At 47.9% G+C, this 20,276-nt stretch overlaps 1 protein-coding gene across 1 annotated transcript in view; it reads right to left on the bottom strand.

The window, feature by feature from the left end:
• Positions 1–6,269: 6,269 nt before the first annotated feature.
• Positions 6,270–20,276, bottom strand: part of Cimip3 (ciliary microtubule inner protein 3) — a 65,576-nt gene continuing 51,569 nt past the window's right edge. Inside the window, exon 4 of the mRNA XM_057794517.1 lies at positions 6,270–6,602. Coding sequence (XP_057650500.1) covers positions 6,270–6,602 — 333 coding nt within the window. The remainder of the gene's footprint in view (positions 6,603–20,276) is intronic.

Raw genomic sequence — 20,276 nt, 5'->3', positions numbered from 1 at the left:
TGAGCTAATAGGCCAAAGAGTTTGTAATTAATATTAAGCCTCAGAGTGGTTATTTGGGAACTGGTGGGCTGGAGAGAAACCTCCAGTTATAAATGGTGTACCAACATGAGGCTCTTAAATTTACATAGAGCCTGAGAATACTTAAAAAGAGAGAGAGAGGTTCTGAATTCACAACGCACAGAAATGTAGCTGCACTGGGCTTCCTAGTCTCACAGTCTTGTGCTAGCCGCAGCATGCAGAGACGTGTCTCCCAACAGCTGCCTGCAAGATGGAACTGTCCACCAGCCTCCATGAGCTAAGTGGCATAGCAGGTTTAGGCAATCTCATACCCGCCTCAGTACAGAGAGGCTAATCAGCCATATGTTGTGTGGTGGATTTAGCTTATACTCATACAAACAAAAAAAAAAAATTGTGGGCCGGCTACATGCTACCTGATGGGGTGTGTGTGTGTGTGTGTGTGTGTGTAAGCGTGACGCTCATTGCTACCTCTGCCATGTTGATAAGCTAAGTTGGGCAGAACCAACAGCCAAAGTAGCCGCTCTGGTCCTAGCCACGCCCACTTAGCAATTTAAAGCAATGAACCAAAAAGGATTACAATAAAGACAAATTCAGACATAAAGAAAGCTCTACACGGGTCACAGTGAGTTTTTTAAAAGAAAAGAAGTATAGGTAGTTATAGAAAGAAATATTTTTTAAAAATAAAGTATTTAAAGAGACAGTAAAAGTAATATAAAAATATGCCGGGCGGTGGTGGCACACGCCTTTAATCCCAGCACTCGGGAGGCAGAGGCAGGGGATCTCTGTGAGTTTGAGACCAGCCTGGTCTACAAGAGCTAGTTCCGGGACAGGTTCCAAAGCTACAGAGAAACCCTGTCTTGAAAAAAAAAAGTAATATAAAAATATAAGCCACATAAAGATGGAAAACACAGAGGGTCTGGATTACATATATTATTATGTCTTCTTTACATTTTTTGACTGTTAATGAGCTAATTGCTGATAAACATTTGATTGTGGGAGCTACAAAGTTAAACTTATTTTAAAGGTATCTTGACTTCAAATTTTAAGTTTAAGGATATGTTGCTTTGGAAAAGAGGTTCTGCTTTTGTTTCCACAGAAGATGAGAACCTGTGAATTCCTTCCAGGTTAATATGGTTGGATCTAACCATATCCCATGAAAGGTCTCCGATGGGAATGATGGCCCAGGTGATCCAACATCCACAACAGCTTCAAGGCTGCTGACTGAGATGGACCAATCACACAAGATACCCCAGTCAGGACTTGGCTATTAGCTCAAATTTTCTTGGGACCCTAAAGAGACTTCATCCCACAGACAGCAGGAAACAGTTAGAATAAAACAGTGTCCACATTCCCAAGAGTTGGGGGCTATGGAGGGTCTTTGGTTATTTGGTAGGTTATGGATGTTTGTTATATCTAGGGGAATATAGAATAAAAAGACAATTATTAATCTCAAAATACGTTTGCATTGATTTTGGTTTATTGATACAAATTTAAGGTCAATTTTGTTATACAATATGTATATTTCTATTCTTGCTTAAGGTAATATGTTTATGCAGCTCATTTAAAAATGTAATGTACAGTTAAGAAATACAAATTAATAGCCATCTATAATAGTCAAACTTAAAGTCATGTTAGGTTTCTAGATATACAAATATATAGTTCAGATGGATAAGTAATTTTCACTTCAAAGACCTACAGAATATGATATTTAAAATGTTTTAAGTCTGTGAGTTTGAGGTCAGCCTGGTCTACAAGAGCTAGTTCCAGGATAGGCTCCAAAGCTACAGAGAAACCCTGTCTCAAAAAAAAAAAAAAAACTTTTAAGAACGTGGACTTTTCTTGACAGTGAGACACATCTGCGCCTGGCAGCACCAATTATTTCAGGAAGATGTTGAGCATCAAAAAAGCTCCTTATGGAGTTTGCTTTCAATGTGACAAGGCTAGCCATTTGGGCAAAAAATTGTTCTTGCCTGGTTTGCTTGACTGTATGCAATATAAACCAGACATGCAGGACCTACTGGAAAGTGACTGCTAAACTTGCCAAAACGAGATGAGACAGCTCTTCAGGGTTCCTGCTTCATAGAAAAGTCTGCCAGACATTCTGCAGGCCACAGAAGAAAACGACTGACGAACTGCCAGTATAGGTGGGACAGTTTCAAATTTCCTGAGTCACTGAGAAGTCTGCCAGACATTCTAGGCCTGTAGGCTGAAGATGGGTGCCCCAATGTTACAAACTTTGGGTGACTATCTAGGCATTTCTAGAGTTTTGGAAGTTGCTTGCAATGTACTTCCTGTCTACTTATGTAATATATCTTTCTGGGTCTTTGATGGAGTTGAAGACTAGATAGTTATAACTATAGTTTTCCTTAGTTATGATAAAAGATAAATTAGATATAAAACTTTAGACTCACAAAGATAGGATAGATAATAGAGTATTTTCTTTAACTTTGCCAAATACAAATAGACTAAATATTGTAACTATAATTCTTGCCTGGTAACTGTTTTGTTATTTTACTATGTTAAAGATAAAACCTTCCTTTTTTAATTATACAGAAAAGGGGAAATGATGTGGGATGTCTCTCTGTATGCTGTGAGTATGTCTTATTACCATTGGTTAATAAAGAAGCTGATTTGACCAATAGCCAGGCAGAATAGAGTTAGGCGGGAAATCCAAACAGAGATATAGGAAGAAGAAAGGCGGAGTCAGAGGAGATACCAGAAGTCTTCAGGGAAGCAAGATGTGAGGTAACAAGCCACAAGCCTTGTGGTAAAATAAAGAATAATAGAAATGGGTTCATTTAAGTAGTAAGAGCTAGTTAATAATAAGCCTGAGCTAATAGGCCAAACAGTTTGTAATTAATATTAAGCCTCAGAGTGGTTATTCCGAAACTGGTGGGTAGGAGAGAAACCTCCAGTTACAGCTGTCTGATCAGGTTGTCTTTATTAACCTGGAAGTTTCCAGAAGACAGACATTTGCATTCATTCTGCCTTCACCACCTAGCACCTCCTTTGCTGTACACTCCCATGCTGGTTCTCTCTTTCATCACGCCCATGTGCCCCAAGCCTCAGGCACTGATCCCCAAAGACTAAACCTTCAGGGCTGGCTCTCTCTGTCCTCTTACTCACAGATCGCCCACTGAGAGCACTGGAGGAGACTGGGGGGCCCAGGAGAGATGGACTGGGTACCACTGCCCACTCCTGTTGCTCCTGGGTAACAGTGTGGAGGGATGGACTTTCTGCTGAGCTCAGCCTCTGTTCTTGAGTTCCTGTGGCACAGTTTCCTCCCTTCACTCAGCAGATTGCTGTGTCCCTCTGCTGCTGCTGGGGGCATCACCACTCCACAACCGTGCCCATTGCCCTGTGCTCAGACCTGTCATTCAAGGGTCCTCAGTGGGTTTTCTGTTTGTTTGGTTTGGCTTTTTTGTTTTTGTTTTTACATGTACCGGTGTTTTGCCTGCATGCATGTCTGTGTACTGTTTGTGTGCTGCATCTACAGAGGCCAGAAGAGGGTGTTGCATTCTTTGAAACCGAAGTTCCAGACTGTTGTTAGTAGGGTTCTCTGAAAGGGCAGTCAGTAGTCTCAACCCTGAGCCATCTCTCTCGACCTGTCGATTTTGATTTGTTTAACTGGAATTAATCCTAGGATCTCACAAGTGCTAGGCAAGCTCTCAACCACTGAGAGGCCTCCCCAGGATCTTTTTACTTTTTATTTGAGACAAGGTCTAAAATGTCCAGGTTGGTCTTCAGCTTGGTTCTCCAGCATCTGCCTTGTGCATAGGTGGGATTACAGGCCTGCACCGCCGGACCAGGATCCAGATTAACATTTGAGAGGATATTGAGCTCAAATAGATTGTAAATCAAATTCATTGCAACAAGTGTGCAGATGTGTGATTGCAAAAAGGGTTGAAGTGTGAACGAATGCAAGTGTGGCTGCAGAAAGGGGTGTTGGTGCGAAGAACGCAGGCATGCACGATTACAGAAATGGAAGTGTGGGGCACGTGTGTAACTTCAGAAAGGCATGGAGAGAATCAGGATGGATCATCTATAAGGACACCATGCTGGTATGCATACTTTTACAGCTGAATGGGCCAAGAGGTGTAGGCAGAAGGAAGGCCAAAGTTGGGTTGGAGGAGACAGGAGGGTTCCTCCAGGGTACTGGATGAACTCACTCTGACCCGAGTGACACGGCAGAATCCTGAGCAAACTGCTAATCCTGTCAATCACCTGCCCGCTCCCGCTAGGACCACGGCAGCTTCTTTAAAGGGCGCCCCTGGCTACTATGCTGCCAAAATGCGGCTCCAGGGGGCACAGAGGCTCTGGCTTGGGAATTAAACTCCCACTGAGGGAGTTTGGGAAGGCATAGATGATTCTAGCTGTATCCCTGCCTCTCAAAGAAAACCCAGTTCTCACTGTTGTGGGAATACTAATTTTTTGAATAAATAAACGATTAAGATCTCTAATTATACAAAGACTGAACACAGCATTTATCTCTGCTGCATCTACAAACTTCACAAAAACTGCAATAAATGATTTTTTTTTAAATACAAGTCCCAAGAGATTAAGGCAGACAGCAGACAAATGAGCATGGGGGTTAGGTGCCTGCAATCCCAGCACTCAGGAGAAGCCGAGGCACGAGGAAGGCAAGTCCCAGCCCAGTACAGGCCACAGCAAGATCCAGGCAGCTGGGGCTACAAGATGGGACCCCACCTCAAACAAATATGACAGACAGAAAGTTCGGGGGAGCTGGAAAAATGGTGGTTTATTAGAGTGGAGAATGTTGGAACCTCCATTTACTCAATGAGGAAAAGACTGCTGGCCTAGCACAGGGGTGTACAAACTCCAACTTAATCTGCCAGAGAGGTCTAGGAGTCGATCTTGGGATGTGCAACGTGAGAGTCATAATAAGATTGGACGAAAGTCGATGCAAAGGAAATGAACTGCTCAGATGCTCTGTGGGTGTCTGTGGATGTGGATGTGTGTCTGTTTCTGTGCGTGATTACACATGTGTGTGAGAGAGTACGTGTGTGTGTGTGTGTGTGTAAGTATTTGGTTGGTTTGGTTTTGTTATCTTTATGCTTTTTTGGTTTTTGCTTTTTTTTTTTTTTTTTGAGATACGGTCTTCCACTACAGGCTTAGTGGCCTCTGCCTTCACCCATTCCTCCATGACCATTGGCCCATAAGACTTGCAAGTCTTAGCTGAACGGTAGTGGCACACCTCATTAATCCTGACACTTGGGAGGCAGAGGCAGGTGGATCTCTGAGTTCAAGGCCAGCCTGGTTTACAGACTGAGTTCTAGGACACCCCTCCCCACCAAAACAAAAACCTTGCAAGTCTTATACTTAGCTGTTCTGAACCATATGAGAGAATAGAAATGGGGGATTCAACCCCCAGCAAAAGCCATGAGTCAGAAGCCCAGGATGGAGGTACATTTCTGTAATTCCAGCACTTGGGACAGGAAGACTGTGAGTTCAAGGTCAGCCTAAGCTACTGGTGAGGTCAAGGCCAGCCTGCTCTACACAATGAAGTCAAGGCCAGCCTGCTCTACACAGTGAAGTCAAGGCCAGCCTGCTCTACACAGTGAGGTTAAGGCCAGCCTGCTCTACACAGCAAAGCTCTTAGTTCAAAAAGCCAGAAACAAGGAGTCTGGCACAGTGATAGGCACGCCTTTAATCCCAGCATTTAGGAGACAGAAGAAGGCGCATCTCTGTGAGTCTGAGGCCAGCCTGGTCTACAGAGTGAGTTCCAGGACAGCCAGGGCTACACAAAGAAACCCTGTCTTAAAGATAATCCAGAAACAATTAGCAATGTGGCTAAGTTTGCAGCGTCCTTGTCGAGCACTGCGTGACCCTGAGTAAACATGGGGTAAGATGACCGCATGAGAAAGCAGGGTGCATACAGCCAGTTTTTGGAGGCATCGCAAGTGTGACCCACAGGAATGCTGGGGAGAAGCGACTGACAGTTGGGCCTGGGAGAATACTCCTGGGGTGTGGAGAGGACTGAGAGTAAAACCTTCCAATTCTCCAGCCCCCCCACCCCCCGGAATACACTCACCATTAACAACCCTATCCATTGAGGCCAGGAAAAGGAAGGACAAAGTTTATTGTTGTTGAGAAGCCTCCTCTGCTGTCAACGGCGGTGTTACCTGGCTAGCCCAGGTAAGCCCTGCTCCTCCAGAAACGAATGGCCTTCCCTCTGGGACCCAGGAGCACGGAGATGAAGGTGCAGGGTGGGGACTTCAGATGTCATGGACCTAGGTGTGCCACAAGATCAGATTTGCTGGAGGAATGTCAAAACGTTTGCGGGTGTGGTCAGTCTCCCTGCGGTACAGGTAGCCACAGGTGGGCTTCTGCAAGGTGTAGAAGGGGTTCAGAGAATTGGAATACTGGGAGGTGTAGAAATTGAACCTGCATTTATCTGGGTTCTGCCCCCGAGGATCCACCACTACAGGTACAAAGGCTGCCGCCAGAGATTGCTCCCGGTCTCGTTTCCACGTCTGTGACAAGGGCGGTGATGACGCCTTCTTCACCTTTTTGTCTGATGGCATCTTTTGTCCATGGCTGGGGATTGAGGATTTTTGTGAGTCCTGAGGAGAGAGAATGAAGGAGAAAGTTGGCAGACCTGAAAAGTGGGGACTCGGACTTTAAATTGCTAAAGCCAGGACAAGAAGGAGAATGGGCCCTTTGCAGAGATCCCAGAGGCACCCTGGAACACAGTTCTGCTGGCCAAGTACCAGAACCTCTAGAGCAGGGGAAAGTCCTCAAGTCCCCTCACCTGGTCCTTGCTCCTGTGGACGTCTGCCTAACTGTCAGAGACACCTGCCAGGTCAGAAGACTGGGAACCCAGATGCTGGCTTCAGTGCCTCTCCCTCCTACAGTCAATCGTCACTCCTCCCCACGGCCTCTGGAGATGTGCTCCCCGGCTCCTGATACTATCAACCTTCATCCTCATCCTCCTGAGGGCTCAGCCCAGCATCCACTTCAGTCATTCTCCCTTCAACCTCTTGTCTTCTCGAGTCTCTCCAGAGTTCACTTTCTGTATTAACAGCCACATAACCCAGCTCTTCTCATCAAAGCATCTTTTGTGTCTACTCCCTGGAAAACAAATCCCAAACCTTCAAGCCTGGAATGCAAGACGTTCAACAGAGATGTGGCACCAGCTCTCTAGCCTTCCCGTCCCTCCACCCACCTGCGTTCTGCCACATTGGGATACCTGTCACCCAGATCACACCTGTGCTTCCAAATCATTAAGGGGTTCCATCAGAGCAGAGCAGCAAAGCTCGCTTGCTTACTGTCGGTAGGAAGATCCCTTACCCGTGACATAGAAGTCTCGAAAATCCTGTTTCTTTGCTCCAGACCAAAGCATTTAAAGTGTGCTTGGTAAACGTAGGTTCACCTTAACTGAATTCTATATAGGGCAGTCCACCTTCCAAGCCGCTGGCCCAGTTCTGTTTTAGAATCTCTCATTATTACCAAGGGTGTGTCGTTCCTACCTACGCCCACCTCTCCCTCATCTTGCCCACCCCAATCTAGGAGTCCCCCATTGCCATGTTGATCACACTGCACTGACATTTCTTTTCTTTTCTTTTCTTTTTAATATTTATTTATTTACTTTGTATTCTGTCTACATGTATGCCTGCAGGCCAGAAGAGGGTGGTTGCTGGGAATTGAACTCAGGACCTTTGGAAGAGCAGGCAATGCTCTTAACCCCTGAGCCATCTCTCCAGCCCCTGCACTGATATTTCTTTATCCCTGTTATCACCCTTCTCGACTCTCCTATGATGGAACTGCCTTGCTCCTTGAAACCCCACGACATCTCCCAGGAAACAGGTGTCCATTTTATTTATTTATGTGTTTGATTATTGATTTGGTTTTGGGTTTGCTTTTTGAATTGTGTTCTCATGTAGCCTAGACTGGCCTCAAACTCAATGGGGTGGCCTAAGGGTGGCCTTGAATTCCTGATCCTCCTATCTCTACCTCCCAAGTTCCTTTTTTCTTACAGATTTTCAGAGTCATGGCAGTCCAGTCCAAAGCCTGGGCTGCTTGCAGGTGACCACCCACGAGGGTGCATCAGGGCACTTGGATTCTGTCTCTGGGGCTTCAACTATCAACCATTTCTCTCTGCCCAGCCTTGGGGCTCAGAAAAGAAGCCCTGACGATGGAGTTAGGAAAGGTGGAGCCCCCTACAGAAGTCCATGCTCAAATCAGGAGGGAACGCTTTGCATCTGATTTACAAACTGTTCCCAGGCCCCGTCCTCATTTTTGAAATTCTTCTCATCTTCCCGTTGCAGGTAGCTCTTTTGACTGCCTTCCTCTCCAGGGAATGCTGTCCCACACCTGCCACAGCTCCCACCCCATCCTATGCCACCTCCAAAGCTGAGCACCACACTGGACCTTGGACAGACCCCCATTACCTCACTTAGCCTTGGCTCCCATAGTCATCTAAGAAGGTTTTTTTTGTTTTTTTTTTTGTTTGTTTTGTTTTTGTTTTGTTTTTTTTTTTCACGTTCTTAACTTTGACCAAAGAGAGAATCTCTCTGGGCCCCACCATCTATTGTGGACTATGTTGGGAACTGCATGCTGGCAATTCGATCAGAGGCACAAAGAGCCTTAATATCAGCAGAACTGAAAAGTACCCAGGTATGACTATGGATGAGGGCTGGCCATCCCGCCATGAGAAGGCAACCCCCCATCCACCACTGAGTAAGGCACTGAATAACCACCTATGTAAACCAGTCTCCCAACACGATGAAATTTGGACGTGAGTCCTGTCTTCTCCTTGAGCTAGCTACTTAAATAAGATCACCTCCTGTCCCTCAGCACCTTGCCTCATGACATAGCTCTCCTATTCTGTAGTGAGCAGCTAGACCTGGACCTGCTCACACTCCCAAGATGCTGTCCTTTTCTAGAATGGACTAAGGAAGATACACACAATTCTAAAAAGTTGTAAGTTGGGCCTGAAGAGATGGCTTCGTGGTTAAGAGCACTTGCTGCTCTTCCAGAGGATACAACTTCTGTTCCCGACAGCTCACAGCCATCTAACTGCAACTCCAGAGGATTCTGTGATACCCTTTTCTGGCCTCCATAGGTACCTTCATGCACATGTTAACACACACACATGCACACTACACATAATAAAAATCAATATTCGGCAACAAAAAGAAGTTGTAAACTTGCACAATGTGCATTGCATTGGTGATCTTAGCACTTGGGAGATGCAGACAAGAAGAAGAGATGCCCAAGCCATCCTTCCCTCAAGAAGTAAAACCAAGAGAAGTCATCTCTGGAAGCACCATGACCTCTTCCTTCAGTTTGTAACCTGGGACTTAGCATCTTCACCTTCCGGCCCCTGGACTAGAGTTCAGGAGACCGGCACCAGGGATGGTAGCAGAAAGTGCTTCAGAATGGTGTGAGGACTGACCAAGACCCCAGAGCAGGAAGGATAATGCACTTTGCTGACAGAATCAAGTGTCTACCGTAGTGGAGTGAGCATGGCCCCCACAGGCTCTTATATTTGAATACTTGGTCCCCAGTTGATAGAACTATTTGGTAAGAATCAGAAAGTGTGGCTCTGTTGGAGGAGGTGTGTCACTGGGGGCCTTGATGTTTCAAAAGCCCACAGCATCCCAGTTGGCTATTGTCTTAACAAAGCTCCCAGCTCCTGCTCCAGTGTCATGCCCGCTGGCCTACTGCCATGCTCCCCACCATGATTGCTATGGACTCTACCCCTCTGAAACGGCAAGCCCAATAAACTCTTTCCTCTCTAAGTTTCCTTGGTCCTGGTGTCTCCTCACAGCAGTAGAATAGTCACTTAGACACCTACCAAGTACCAAGCAAGCACTTGTCACTCAAGTGACACTCACTTCTGTCAAAGCTCCAAACAGACAAGTGAGATGTTAACCCCATTTTTCGGATGTTGAAACAGAGGCTCATGGGTACTAAGCTATCATCAGTTGAAGCTCATGCAGTTTGTCACACAGTTTGTGACAAGGCATCACAACTGATGTACACAACCAGAATTTCAACACAGACTCCACTATTTCCCTCAGCCCAGGGCCTGGACCCACCTGCTCTGGGCCACCTGTTCTGGGCCCACCTGCTCTGAGTTCACCTGCTCTGGGCCCACCTGCTCTGAGTTTACCCTCTCTGGACCCACCTGCTCTGAGTTCATCTGCTCTGGACCCACCTGCTCTGAGTTCACCTGTTCTGGGCCCACCTGCTCTGGACCCACCTGCTCTGAGTTCACCTGTTCTGGGCCCACCTGCTCTGGATGAGTTCACTTGGTGGGGCCCACCTGCTCTGGGCCCACCTGCTCTAGACCCACTTGCTCTGGACCCACCTGCTCTGGGCCCACCTGCTCTGAGTCACCTGTTCTGGACCCACCTGCTCTGGACCTACCTGCTCTGGGTCCACCTGCTCTAGACCCACCTGCTCTGGGTCCCCATCTACTCTGGGCCCTTCCCTAGATACTGCTACCACATGCAAGGACCTTGAGTCTTGACACAGCCAGAGACCGGCTCTCACAGAAGCTGGGGCAGAAGGACAGTTCAGGATAGAGGAAAAAGAAGAGAGTAAAGACAAAGAGAAAAAAGAAAAGGGAGGAGGTTGCTAGAGAGATGGCTCATCAAAAATGTTACATTCCGGTCATCAGACATTACGAGTGTCTAATGTTCTTCCAAAGGACCCCAGTTTGGTCCCCAGCACCCATGCTGCATGGCTCACAACTGCTTCAGGGATCCAACACTCTCCTCTGGACTCCGTGACGCCTGTTTACATGTGGCATACACACAGACACGTAAGTAAAATAATAAAAGGAAATCAAGAGAGAGAACACAAAGAAAAGCAGGAGGAGGAGGAAGGAGGAAGAGAGAGCTCTGGCCTGGCTTTGCCCTGCCCCTCCCAGGGGCCAAGTCAGGCAGGCTCTGAGTGACTAACTCAGCGGTTGCTGGAGGGAGGCTGGGGCCTGGCTGCATAGTTTCCACGTTAGCACCTGGTTTCATTTAACTAGCTCTTCCCATCATGCCCTTCTTACCTTGGGGGTGGGTGTGGTTAGAGAGAGATCCCACGGTGTTCAGGACAGCCCCACGCCCCACCAAGAATTCCCGCTGCTCAGGCTCAGCAATGCCAAGGCTGAGGAGGCCTGATTCAGAGCCTTGAGGGTGACTCTGCAAGGGTGACATTTATCCTTCCCATTCTACAGAGTCAAGGACCTGGAAGGGCAAGGAGGGGAGGACCACGGCTCCTCCTTTCCCGTGGAACCCTCTTCCATTCCCAAGTTAGAGTCCAAAGCCGGGGTCCTGACAGAACGCTCCTTCCCTCCACGCCCAAGCAGCCCCAGAAGAGGTCTTTGAGATTCTCTTGTCAGCTTGTGTTTATCCCTCCTGTCGGGATTTAGAATGGGCTGGGGCTGGATTGAGAAGGTCCCCTGGGGCTGAGAGATGTTCCCTCCAGTGGATAAAGCACTTGGGCAAGCACAGGTACCTGACTTCAGATCCCAGGGAAGAGCCAGGGCTGCCACACACACTCCTGTAACCCCAGCATTGAGGAAGACAGAGTTAGGAGACACTGACCACTCCCAGTCTAGCTCCAGGCTCAGTGGGAACAAGGTGGAGTGTGCTAGAGAAGGACACTACACGTTCCTTTAGCCTCTGTGTACACACGGGCACGCATATGCATGCACACACATGCACATAGGACATACACACATAAATTAAAGAAGAAAAAAGAAGACATGACTTTCTGAGCAGGGCAAACCCTCACATGGTATCAACGCAGGTCTTCCAGGAAGGCACTCTGCCCTTGTAAGTCCTCAGGCCCACGGGTTACACGGACTGGTCTGGCCCAAGACTCCATATCATAGCTTGCAAAGCCAATTTCACCCACACGAGTCAAGAACCTTTTAAAAATCCGCATTGCCGATGGCTTTTTCTAGGTGTGTGCTCCAACCGCTGGAATACACCCTCAGCCCTGGCCCAGGCTGAGATTCAGCCATTAGTCTATCACTTTCTGGTAGCCTGCCTGGTGCCCCATGAAATGCAAATGGCGCCGGGGTGAGGCAACTGGGAGTCTCCCCAGGACACCTGGTGCTGTGGAATGTGTCCCGGGCTCTGCAGTTTAAAGGCTAAGCTCAAAAAAAAAAATAATAATAATAATAATAAAATAAATAAAATAAAATAAAATTAAAGGCTAAGCTCTGACCCTGGCATGGTCCTTAACAGGTCAGGCAATTTTGAGCTTCTGCAAAAGGGGCATAATCCGGCCATCAGCCTCACCAGTTTGTCATGGAATGAGTTCAAATGGTAGCCCCACCTCACCGACTGAGAATAATCTCTGAGTATATTATTACACTCTGTGCTTGTTTCCCCCACGTGTAAAATAAGAAGAAACTCTAGGGACCAGAGAGACGGGTGGCTCAGTAGATGAAGGCGCTTGTGGTTAAGCCTGACAACCTGAAATTAATCTTCGGTATCCACATGGTAGAAAGAGAAGCAACTTCTGCAAATTGTGTCTGACTTCCCTACGTGTACTGTGGCATGCACACAGAGAGAGACACACACACAGACACCCAAAAAGCATTGATACACACACAGACATACCACACTCAGACACACCATACACAGACACACAGAGAGGTACAGACAGACACATACACAGAGAGAGGCACAGACACAGAGGCACACACACACACACACACACAGACCTATAAAGAGGCACACACACACAGGCACACACAGAGGCACTGTAGACACACCATACTTAGATACACACACAGACACACAAAGAGGCACAGACACACCATACTCAGATGCGCGCACACACACACAGAGACACATCACACTCAGACACACACCCACACACCCCACACTCAGACACACACATACAGAGCGACACACCACACTCAGATGTGCACTCACACACACACACCCGTACCTAGATTTAAGCACTAATTTAGCAGATTTGTCTAGGAGAATGCTAACTGAAAAGTCTGGAAGGCATCCTGCAGAAGCCAAGTGTAAAGGAATCAGAGGAATTGGTTGGCAGCCTCCCCCTCTGCCCCCAGGAAGGGAACAAGTCAGGCAGGGGTCCTGTAAGCCAAGCCCCAGGCTTCACGTGATCTTGAACTGCCCAGCCCCAGCCCCTGACATCATCTTACTTTCAGCATCCTTGTCCACGGCCTTCCTTGATGGTGAAATAGGGCCTTGTGGTGGTGGGGGCTCCAGAGGCACCCAGGGAGACTCTTGGGAGGGCACTGAGGGTGTCACCGTCAGGGGCACTTGTGTGGGGCCTGGGGCATTGTGATGCTCCTTACAGCATAAACTCCCCTGTCTTCCCAGGAGGCCTTGTGGCCTTGACACTCTCCGCTCTTGCTTGTACCCCTTAGAGCCCTCACAGAATGGACAGTGGGGTCCCCAGTGTGTCTCAGATCCCCAGTGTGTCATAAAAAGCCATTGGCAGGGCTGGAGAGATGGCTCAGAGGTTAAGAGCATTGCTTGCTCTTCCAAAGGTCCTGAGTTCAATTCCCAGCAACCACATGGTGGCTCACAACCATCTGTAATGGGGGTCTGGCGCCCTCTTCTGGCCTGCAGGCATACACACAGATAGAATAATGTATACATAATAAATAAATAAATATTAAAAAAAAAGCCATTGGCAGCTAGGCGGTGGTGGCGCATGCCTTTCATGCCAGCACTCAGGAGGCAGAGGCAGGTGGATCTCTGTGAGTTCAAGGCCAGCCTGGTCTACAAGAGCTAGTTCCAGGACAGCTAAGGCTGTTACACAGAGAAACCCTGTCTCAGGGGGAAAAAAAAGTCACTGGTAGAGAGGAAATAGACCCTCTCTCTCTCTCTCTCTTTCTTTTGGTTGGTTGTTGTTGTTTTTTTTTTTTTTGGTTTTTTTTTTTTTTTGGTTTTTTTTGAGACAGGGTTTCTCTGTGGTTTTGGAGCCTGTCCTGGAACTAGCTCTTGTAAACCAGGCTGGTCTCGAACTCACAGAGATCCGCCTGCCTCTGCCTCCCGAGTGCTGGGATTAAAGGCGTGCGCCACCACCGCCCGGCGGTTAGTTGTTGTTTTAAAGATTAATTAACTCATTTTATGTGTATGAGTATCTTGCCTCTGTATATGTGTGTGTGTGTGTGTGTGTGTGTGTGTGTGTGTACCACATGCATGCCTGGTACCCAAGGAGGCCAGAAGAGGGCAGCATGTCCCGGAACAAGCACCACTTGGGTGCTGGGAACTGAACACTGTCAACAAGTGCTCTAACCACTGAGCCATCTCTCCAGTCCTGAATGCTGTGGTTCAGTGATGGCTCCCATCTAGGCCAGGCTGCCTTCATAAATTCTTACAATATAGCAGATGAATTTGTTTCTAAACCCTTGGTCCCTGCCTTCTGAGAGCATCTCTCTTCTCCCTTATCTCTCCACACACCTTCTAATTACAGAAATGGAAGACAAAGGGTCTGCAGAAAAATGATGGGGACAGGGGATGAAGTGTTGCCAGGTAGCAGGGAAATGGACCAGGCCTCCTGATCTGAGCCATCTCTGCCCCTCATCTCCTCCTATTTCCTTTACTCTCCATTCCACAGCCACCTTCTTAAGCCCATCCGTTCTGTCCCCAGAAACCTCATATAGATGATGCTCTCCTCTTATACTGCTTTGAATCCGAGTCAGGAGGGGAAGGAGTAGAATGGATTGTTGGATAGACAGCTGGCTTGCTGACTAGGAAGTGGATGGAAGGATGGATGGATGGATGGATGGATGGATGGATGGACGGATGGGTGGACAGCTGGCTTACTGACTAGGAAGTGGATAGATAGACGGATGGAGGCAGGAAGGGAGGGATGAATGGATGGATGGATGATGGATGAATGGATAGATGAATGGATGGATAGACAGGCACTTGGCTTGCTGACTAGGAAGTAGATGAATGGATGGATGGATGGACGGACGGACGGACGGATGGATGGATGGAATGACAGGCACTTCGCTTAATGACTAGGAAGTGGATGGATGGACGGATGGATGTATGTTTGGATGGATGGACAGGCACTTGGCTTACTGACTAGGAAGTGGATGGATGGACGGACGGACGGACGGACGGATGAAATGACAGGCACTTGGCTTAATGACTAGGAAGTGGATGGATGGATGGATGGATGGATGGACAGGCACTTGGCTTAATGACTAGGAAGTGGATGGATGGACGGACGGACGGACGGACGGATGGAATGACAGGCACTTGGCTTAATGACTAGGAAGTGGATAGATGAATGGACGGATGGATGGATAGATGGAAAGGCACTTGGCTTGCTGACTAGGAAGTGGATGGATGGACGGACAGATGGACGGATAGATAGATGGATGGATAGATGAATGGATGGATGGATGGATGGATGGATGGATGGATGGATGGATGGACAGGCCCTTGGCTTGCTGACCAGGAAGAGAGTTGGTGGGTGGAGGAACAAATGGATAGATGGACAGTTGACTTGTTGGTCAGAAAGTGGTGAGTAGCTGTGTGAATGGGATGATGAAGAGATGGACAGTAAATAAGTAGATAGACCAACAGCTGGATGGCTAGCCTAGAAGCAGGTGGATGGTCATATAGATAGATGGGCAGACAGACAGCTAGCTGACTAAGAAGTCAGACTGAGAGACAGATTGACGGATGGTTGGGTGGGAAGGCAGACAGCTGGCTGTCCAGGAAGCTAACAAGTAGACAGGCGGTTGTAGCACAGAGAACAGATTGTAGCCCAGGAATTAGGGTTCTTGAGCCTAAATCTGAGCCCCGCCTTTTATGTGTGTAACTCAGGCCACACCAACTGACCCTTTTTGCTTCTTTCCCCTCCCTACTGTAAGATGGATGAACTGAGTCTCCTACTATTAGTCTGGGACAGAGTAGGTAGGACAATGACCAAGCACAAAATAATCACTGCACAGATACGACAATCACTGTGTGGGCAGCTAATTGGGCAGACAGGTGAGTGGTTGAATGGTCTGCCCTGATCTCATCTTCAAAAACAAAGCCGGGGGCCTAGGCCAGCTCAGCAGTTAAGAGCACTGGCTGCCCTTCCCAAGGACCAGGATTCGGTTCCTAGCACCCACATGGCAGCTTGGATCCCGTTGTTAACTCAGGTGATGAACACTCCCTTTGGGCCTCCCACGGACTAGGTGCACAGACACACATGCAGGCCAAACACCCACAAACAAACAAAAAAGACGAAATACGCAAATAAATAAACTTTTTTAAAAAAAGTTCCTGGGCTGGAGAGATGGCTCAGTGGTTAAGAGCACTGTTTGCTCTTCCAAAGGTCCTGAGTTCAATTCCCAGCAACCACATGGTGGCTCACAACCATCTGTAAGGAGGTCTGGTGCCCTCTTATGGCCTGCAGACATGCACACAGACAGAATATTGTATACATAATAAATAAATATTTAAAAAAAAAAGTTCCTATACATTAGGGTCCCATGCACCACACCTGGCTGACACCTCCTGAAGTTTGTCAGAAACCACACATGCAGGAACGACCTGACTTCTCTTTAGGATCAGTAAGCCCCAAGAGGAGGAAGGCAGCCCTGCCTGGAGCCATCTTGCTGGCTGCTGCCTTGTTTGCCTTCCTCCTGGCACAGCCACTGCTGACCATAGGTGACAGAGTGGACTTTGGGGCCCACAGGCAAACTGGAAGTGGAGGTGATGATAGTTTGTAGGCTCATACCCTGATAATAACAACCCCTAATTCCCAAGGAGGCTGGGAGGGGCTGAGCACTGGAAGACAAGGCCCAGAAATCAAAACACTAAGGTCTTGGTCAGAAAGAAGGAAGGTGGGGGTGATGGTGTTGGGCAGGGTGGCCAGGCTCTCTGGCCAAGTGAGAAGGCCTGACTTTAGTCCTGGGCTGGAAGATGCTTTCAAGGGAGCGCGCAAGGCAGGAGAAGGTTTGGGAAAGCTGGAAGGGGCAATACTTAGAATACCAAGTGGGTGAAGGCTGGTAACCCGGAGTCCTGGGTGATCAGAGACAGGTCCTGACAACTCTGAGCCCCAGCTCCCTTTTTGTCCCAAATGAAACACTTCATTGTGATAGCTCACTTACAGTGTCAGAGGTTCAGTCCGTGATCATCGTGGTGGGGAGCATGGCAGCGTGCAAGCAGACATGCGCTGGAGCTATCTGAGAGTTCTACACATTGCAGGCAATAGAAAGTCGACTGTCTAAAAATCTGAGCTCCCACAGTGATGCATTTACTCCAACAAGACCACACCCACTTCAACAAAGCCACTTTCTATGAGATTATGGGGACCATTACATTTAAACTCCCACAGCGGGACATCCCATCACATATCGGGGCTCTTAGGTGGGGACCCTAATGACTTCCGGTAGGCTCTGCCAATAGTGTCCTTAGCCCAGACTGGGCCACTTTGCTGTGAAAATGTGGGGGTAACAACTAGGGACATCTCCCTAGGAAAGCCTAGCCAGGCAGGTCTGGATGCAGATTTTATGATGGGTTTAGATGTGATGGGCGAGTGGTAGAGCACATGCCTAGTACACACAAGGCCTGAGGTCCCATCCCAAACATCAGCTCCATAGGTGGGCATGGTGGCACAGGCTTGCCACCTGGATGGATGGATGGACAGACGGACAGACTGACGGACGATCACCTCTGGGTTCACCCTTCTGGGATTGAATCCCAGCTCTGACATTTCTCAGCTGTGTGACTTGCACAGATGACCTCACCTCTCTGTGCCAACTCCTAATCTAAGTGGAAGGGATAATAGACTTGCTCTTGATGGCTCCTGGGAAGGACCATGAGCTTAGAGAATGCCAATTAACTTGTCACTATTTCTTTTTTTTTTTTTTTTTTTTTTTTTTTTTTTGGTTTTTCGAGACAGGGTTTCTCTGTAGCCCTGGAGCCTGTCCTGGAACTCCCTTTGTAGACCAGGCTGGCCTCGAACTCACAGAGATCCACATGCCTCTGCCTCCCAAGTGCTGGGATTAAAGGCGTGCGCCACCACTGCCCGGCCATTTGTCACTGTTTCTAAACTGTATACAATGCTGAATCAGTCCCGCCTCCCAGAAGCCCTGCTTCTGAACTATGACCTCATTTTGTTCATCCTAGAAGATCCCGGAAGGCAAGGGCTGTGGTACATCCTCCACAGCGCTCAGTGGGGGTTTGGAAAGCTAAGCGGAGCCAGTGGGACTCTGGGCTGACCCAGAGCACAGGAAGAGGCACCATGCACCCCATCCCTCGCCTCCCACAGCCTCCTGCCTCCCCGCTGTGAGGTGTAGGTGGCTGACAGTGCCTGCTGCCTTTTTCTAGTAGACCTGGTTCTGGGGCCTCTTCCCTTCCCTTCCTACCTGCTCTTCGGCTTGTGCAAACAACTTAATCTCTCTGGTCGTCAACTGTTTTTCATTTGATATGCCTGAAGTTCAGAGGGCAGAGTTCTTCATATGTTTGGCTTTGTAGCATATGATCACTCCAAGGCCACACTGTATTAATTTTTTGCCTTTATCTCGCTTCTTCAATGGCATCCCTGGCCCAGCCAGTCAGCCAGAGGCAGCCATTAATGAATATCTTCTTGCTCATGTGTTCTCGCAAAACCTACACTGTTGTTTGGTGTGCAGGTAGTTTTCATTTACATAAGTGGTATTGTGTGCTTTAGATCTCAGTCTGTTGTTGGTTTTAGAGCTCTAATTTCTTTTGAAGATTTTATCTGTCCCTGCTGTTTTGAAGCTCTGATCCAGGTGTTGGGCAAGCGTCTAGCCATGCATTTCTGACCTCTTCCACGTCCTCTGCTTCTGGGGATGGACCCCATATGCCTGCTCTCCACACTGCACAGAGGGCAGCTTGTGGGGGCTGCTTCTCTCCTTCCCCAGGTTGGTACCAGGGACCAAATTCAAGGCATCATGTTTGGCTGCAAGTGTCTTTAGCAGCTGAGCTGTCTTGTGGTGCCCTCTATTTATTTCTGAGGCAGGATCTTGATATGTTGCCAAGGCTGGCCTGGAGTGCCTGTACTCCAGCAATCCTCCTGTCTCAGTTACAGAGTAACTAGGTCTACAGACTTCATCAGCAATCAAAGCTTGATCCTCAACATGTTCAACTGCTGAGATACATCCACACCCTCTTAAAATTTTTTTTTGAGATAGTCACATTAGAGCTGAGGGTAGCCCTGAACTCCCCATATTTCGAAGGATGACCTTGAACTCCATTTCCTTTCCTCTGCCTCCCAAGCACTGGGACTGTGAGCAGGCGCCACCACTCCCAGCCTAACTTCCTGTTTTGTGATAGGGCCCCACTAAGTTGTGCTGTGGGATACCTGTACACTGTGTGAAGGTGTATTGCTGTGATGGGTGTAATGAAAACCTGAACAGCCAATAGCTAGGCAGAAGAGTATAGGCGGGACTTCCGAGCAGAGAGAAGTCTGGGAAGAAGAGAGGTGCCTGCTACTCGGGAAGCAGCATGAACAGCATGAACAGTATGGAGAGATGAGGTAATGAGTCATGGGACAAAACATAGATTAAAATAAGTTATAAGAGCTAATGGAGGGGCTGGAGAGATGGCTCAGTGGTTAAGAGCACTTGCTGCTCTTCCAGAGGACCGGGGTTGGTTCAATCCTCAGCACCCACATGGCAGCTCACAACTATCTGAAGATCCAGTTGAAGGGGATGGGACACCTTCACAGCAATGCACATAAAATAAAGTTAAATGAACCATTAAAATATTTAAAAAAAAAAAAAAAAAAGAGCTGCCGGGCGGTGGTGGCGCACGCCTTTAATCCCAGCACTTGGGAGGCAGAGGCAGGCGGATCTCTGTGAGTTCGAGACCAGCCTGGTCTACAAGAGCTAGTTCCAGGACAGGCTCCAAAACCACAGAGAAACCCTGTCTCAAAAAACCAAAAAAAAAAAAAAAAAAAAAAAAAAAAAAAAAAAAGCTAATGGAGCCCGGCAGTGGTGGCGCATTGTCTTTTTTTTTTTTTTTTTTTTTTTGGATTTTTCGAGACAGGGTTTCTCCATAGCTTTTGGTTCCTGTCCTGGAACTAGCTCTTGTAGACCAGCCTGATCTACAAAGTGAGTTGCAGGACAGCCAGAACTAAAGAGTAAAACCCTGTCTCAAAAAACAAAAACAAACAAACAAACAAGATGAGCTAGTGGAACAAGCCTAAGCTAAGGCTGAGATTCCATCTGCAGCTGGCTGGTGGGACAGAGAAAGGCTTACACCAAGTTGCTCATCGTGACCTTGAACTCAGTCTGTAGCTTGAGCAACCTTTGATTTCTG

The sequence above is a fragment of the Chionomys nivalis genome, chromosome 19 (genome assembly GCF_950005125.1).
Source record: "Chionomys nivalis chromosome 19, mChiNiv1.1, whole genome shotgun sequence".
Lineage (NCBI taxonomy): Eukaryota > Metazoa > Chordata > Mammalia > Rodentia > Cricetidae > Chionomys > Chionomys nivalis.
The sequence above is the reverse complement of the archived record's forward strand: the minus strand, read 5'-3'. Positions and strand labels throughout refer to the sequence as shown.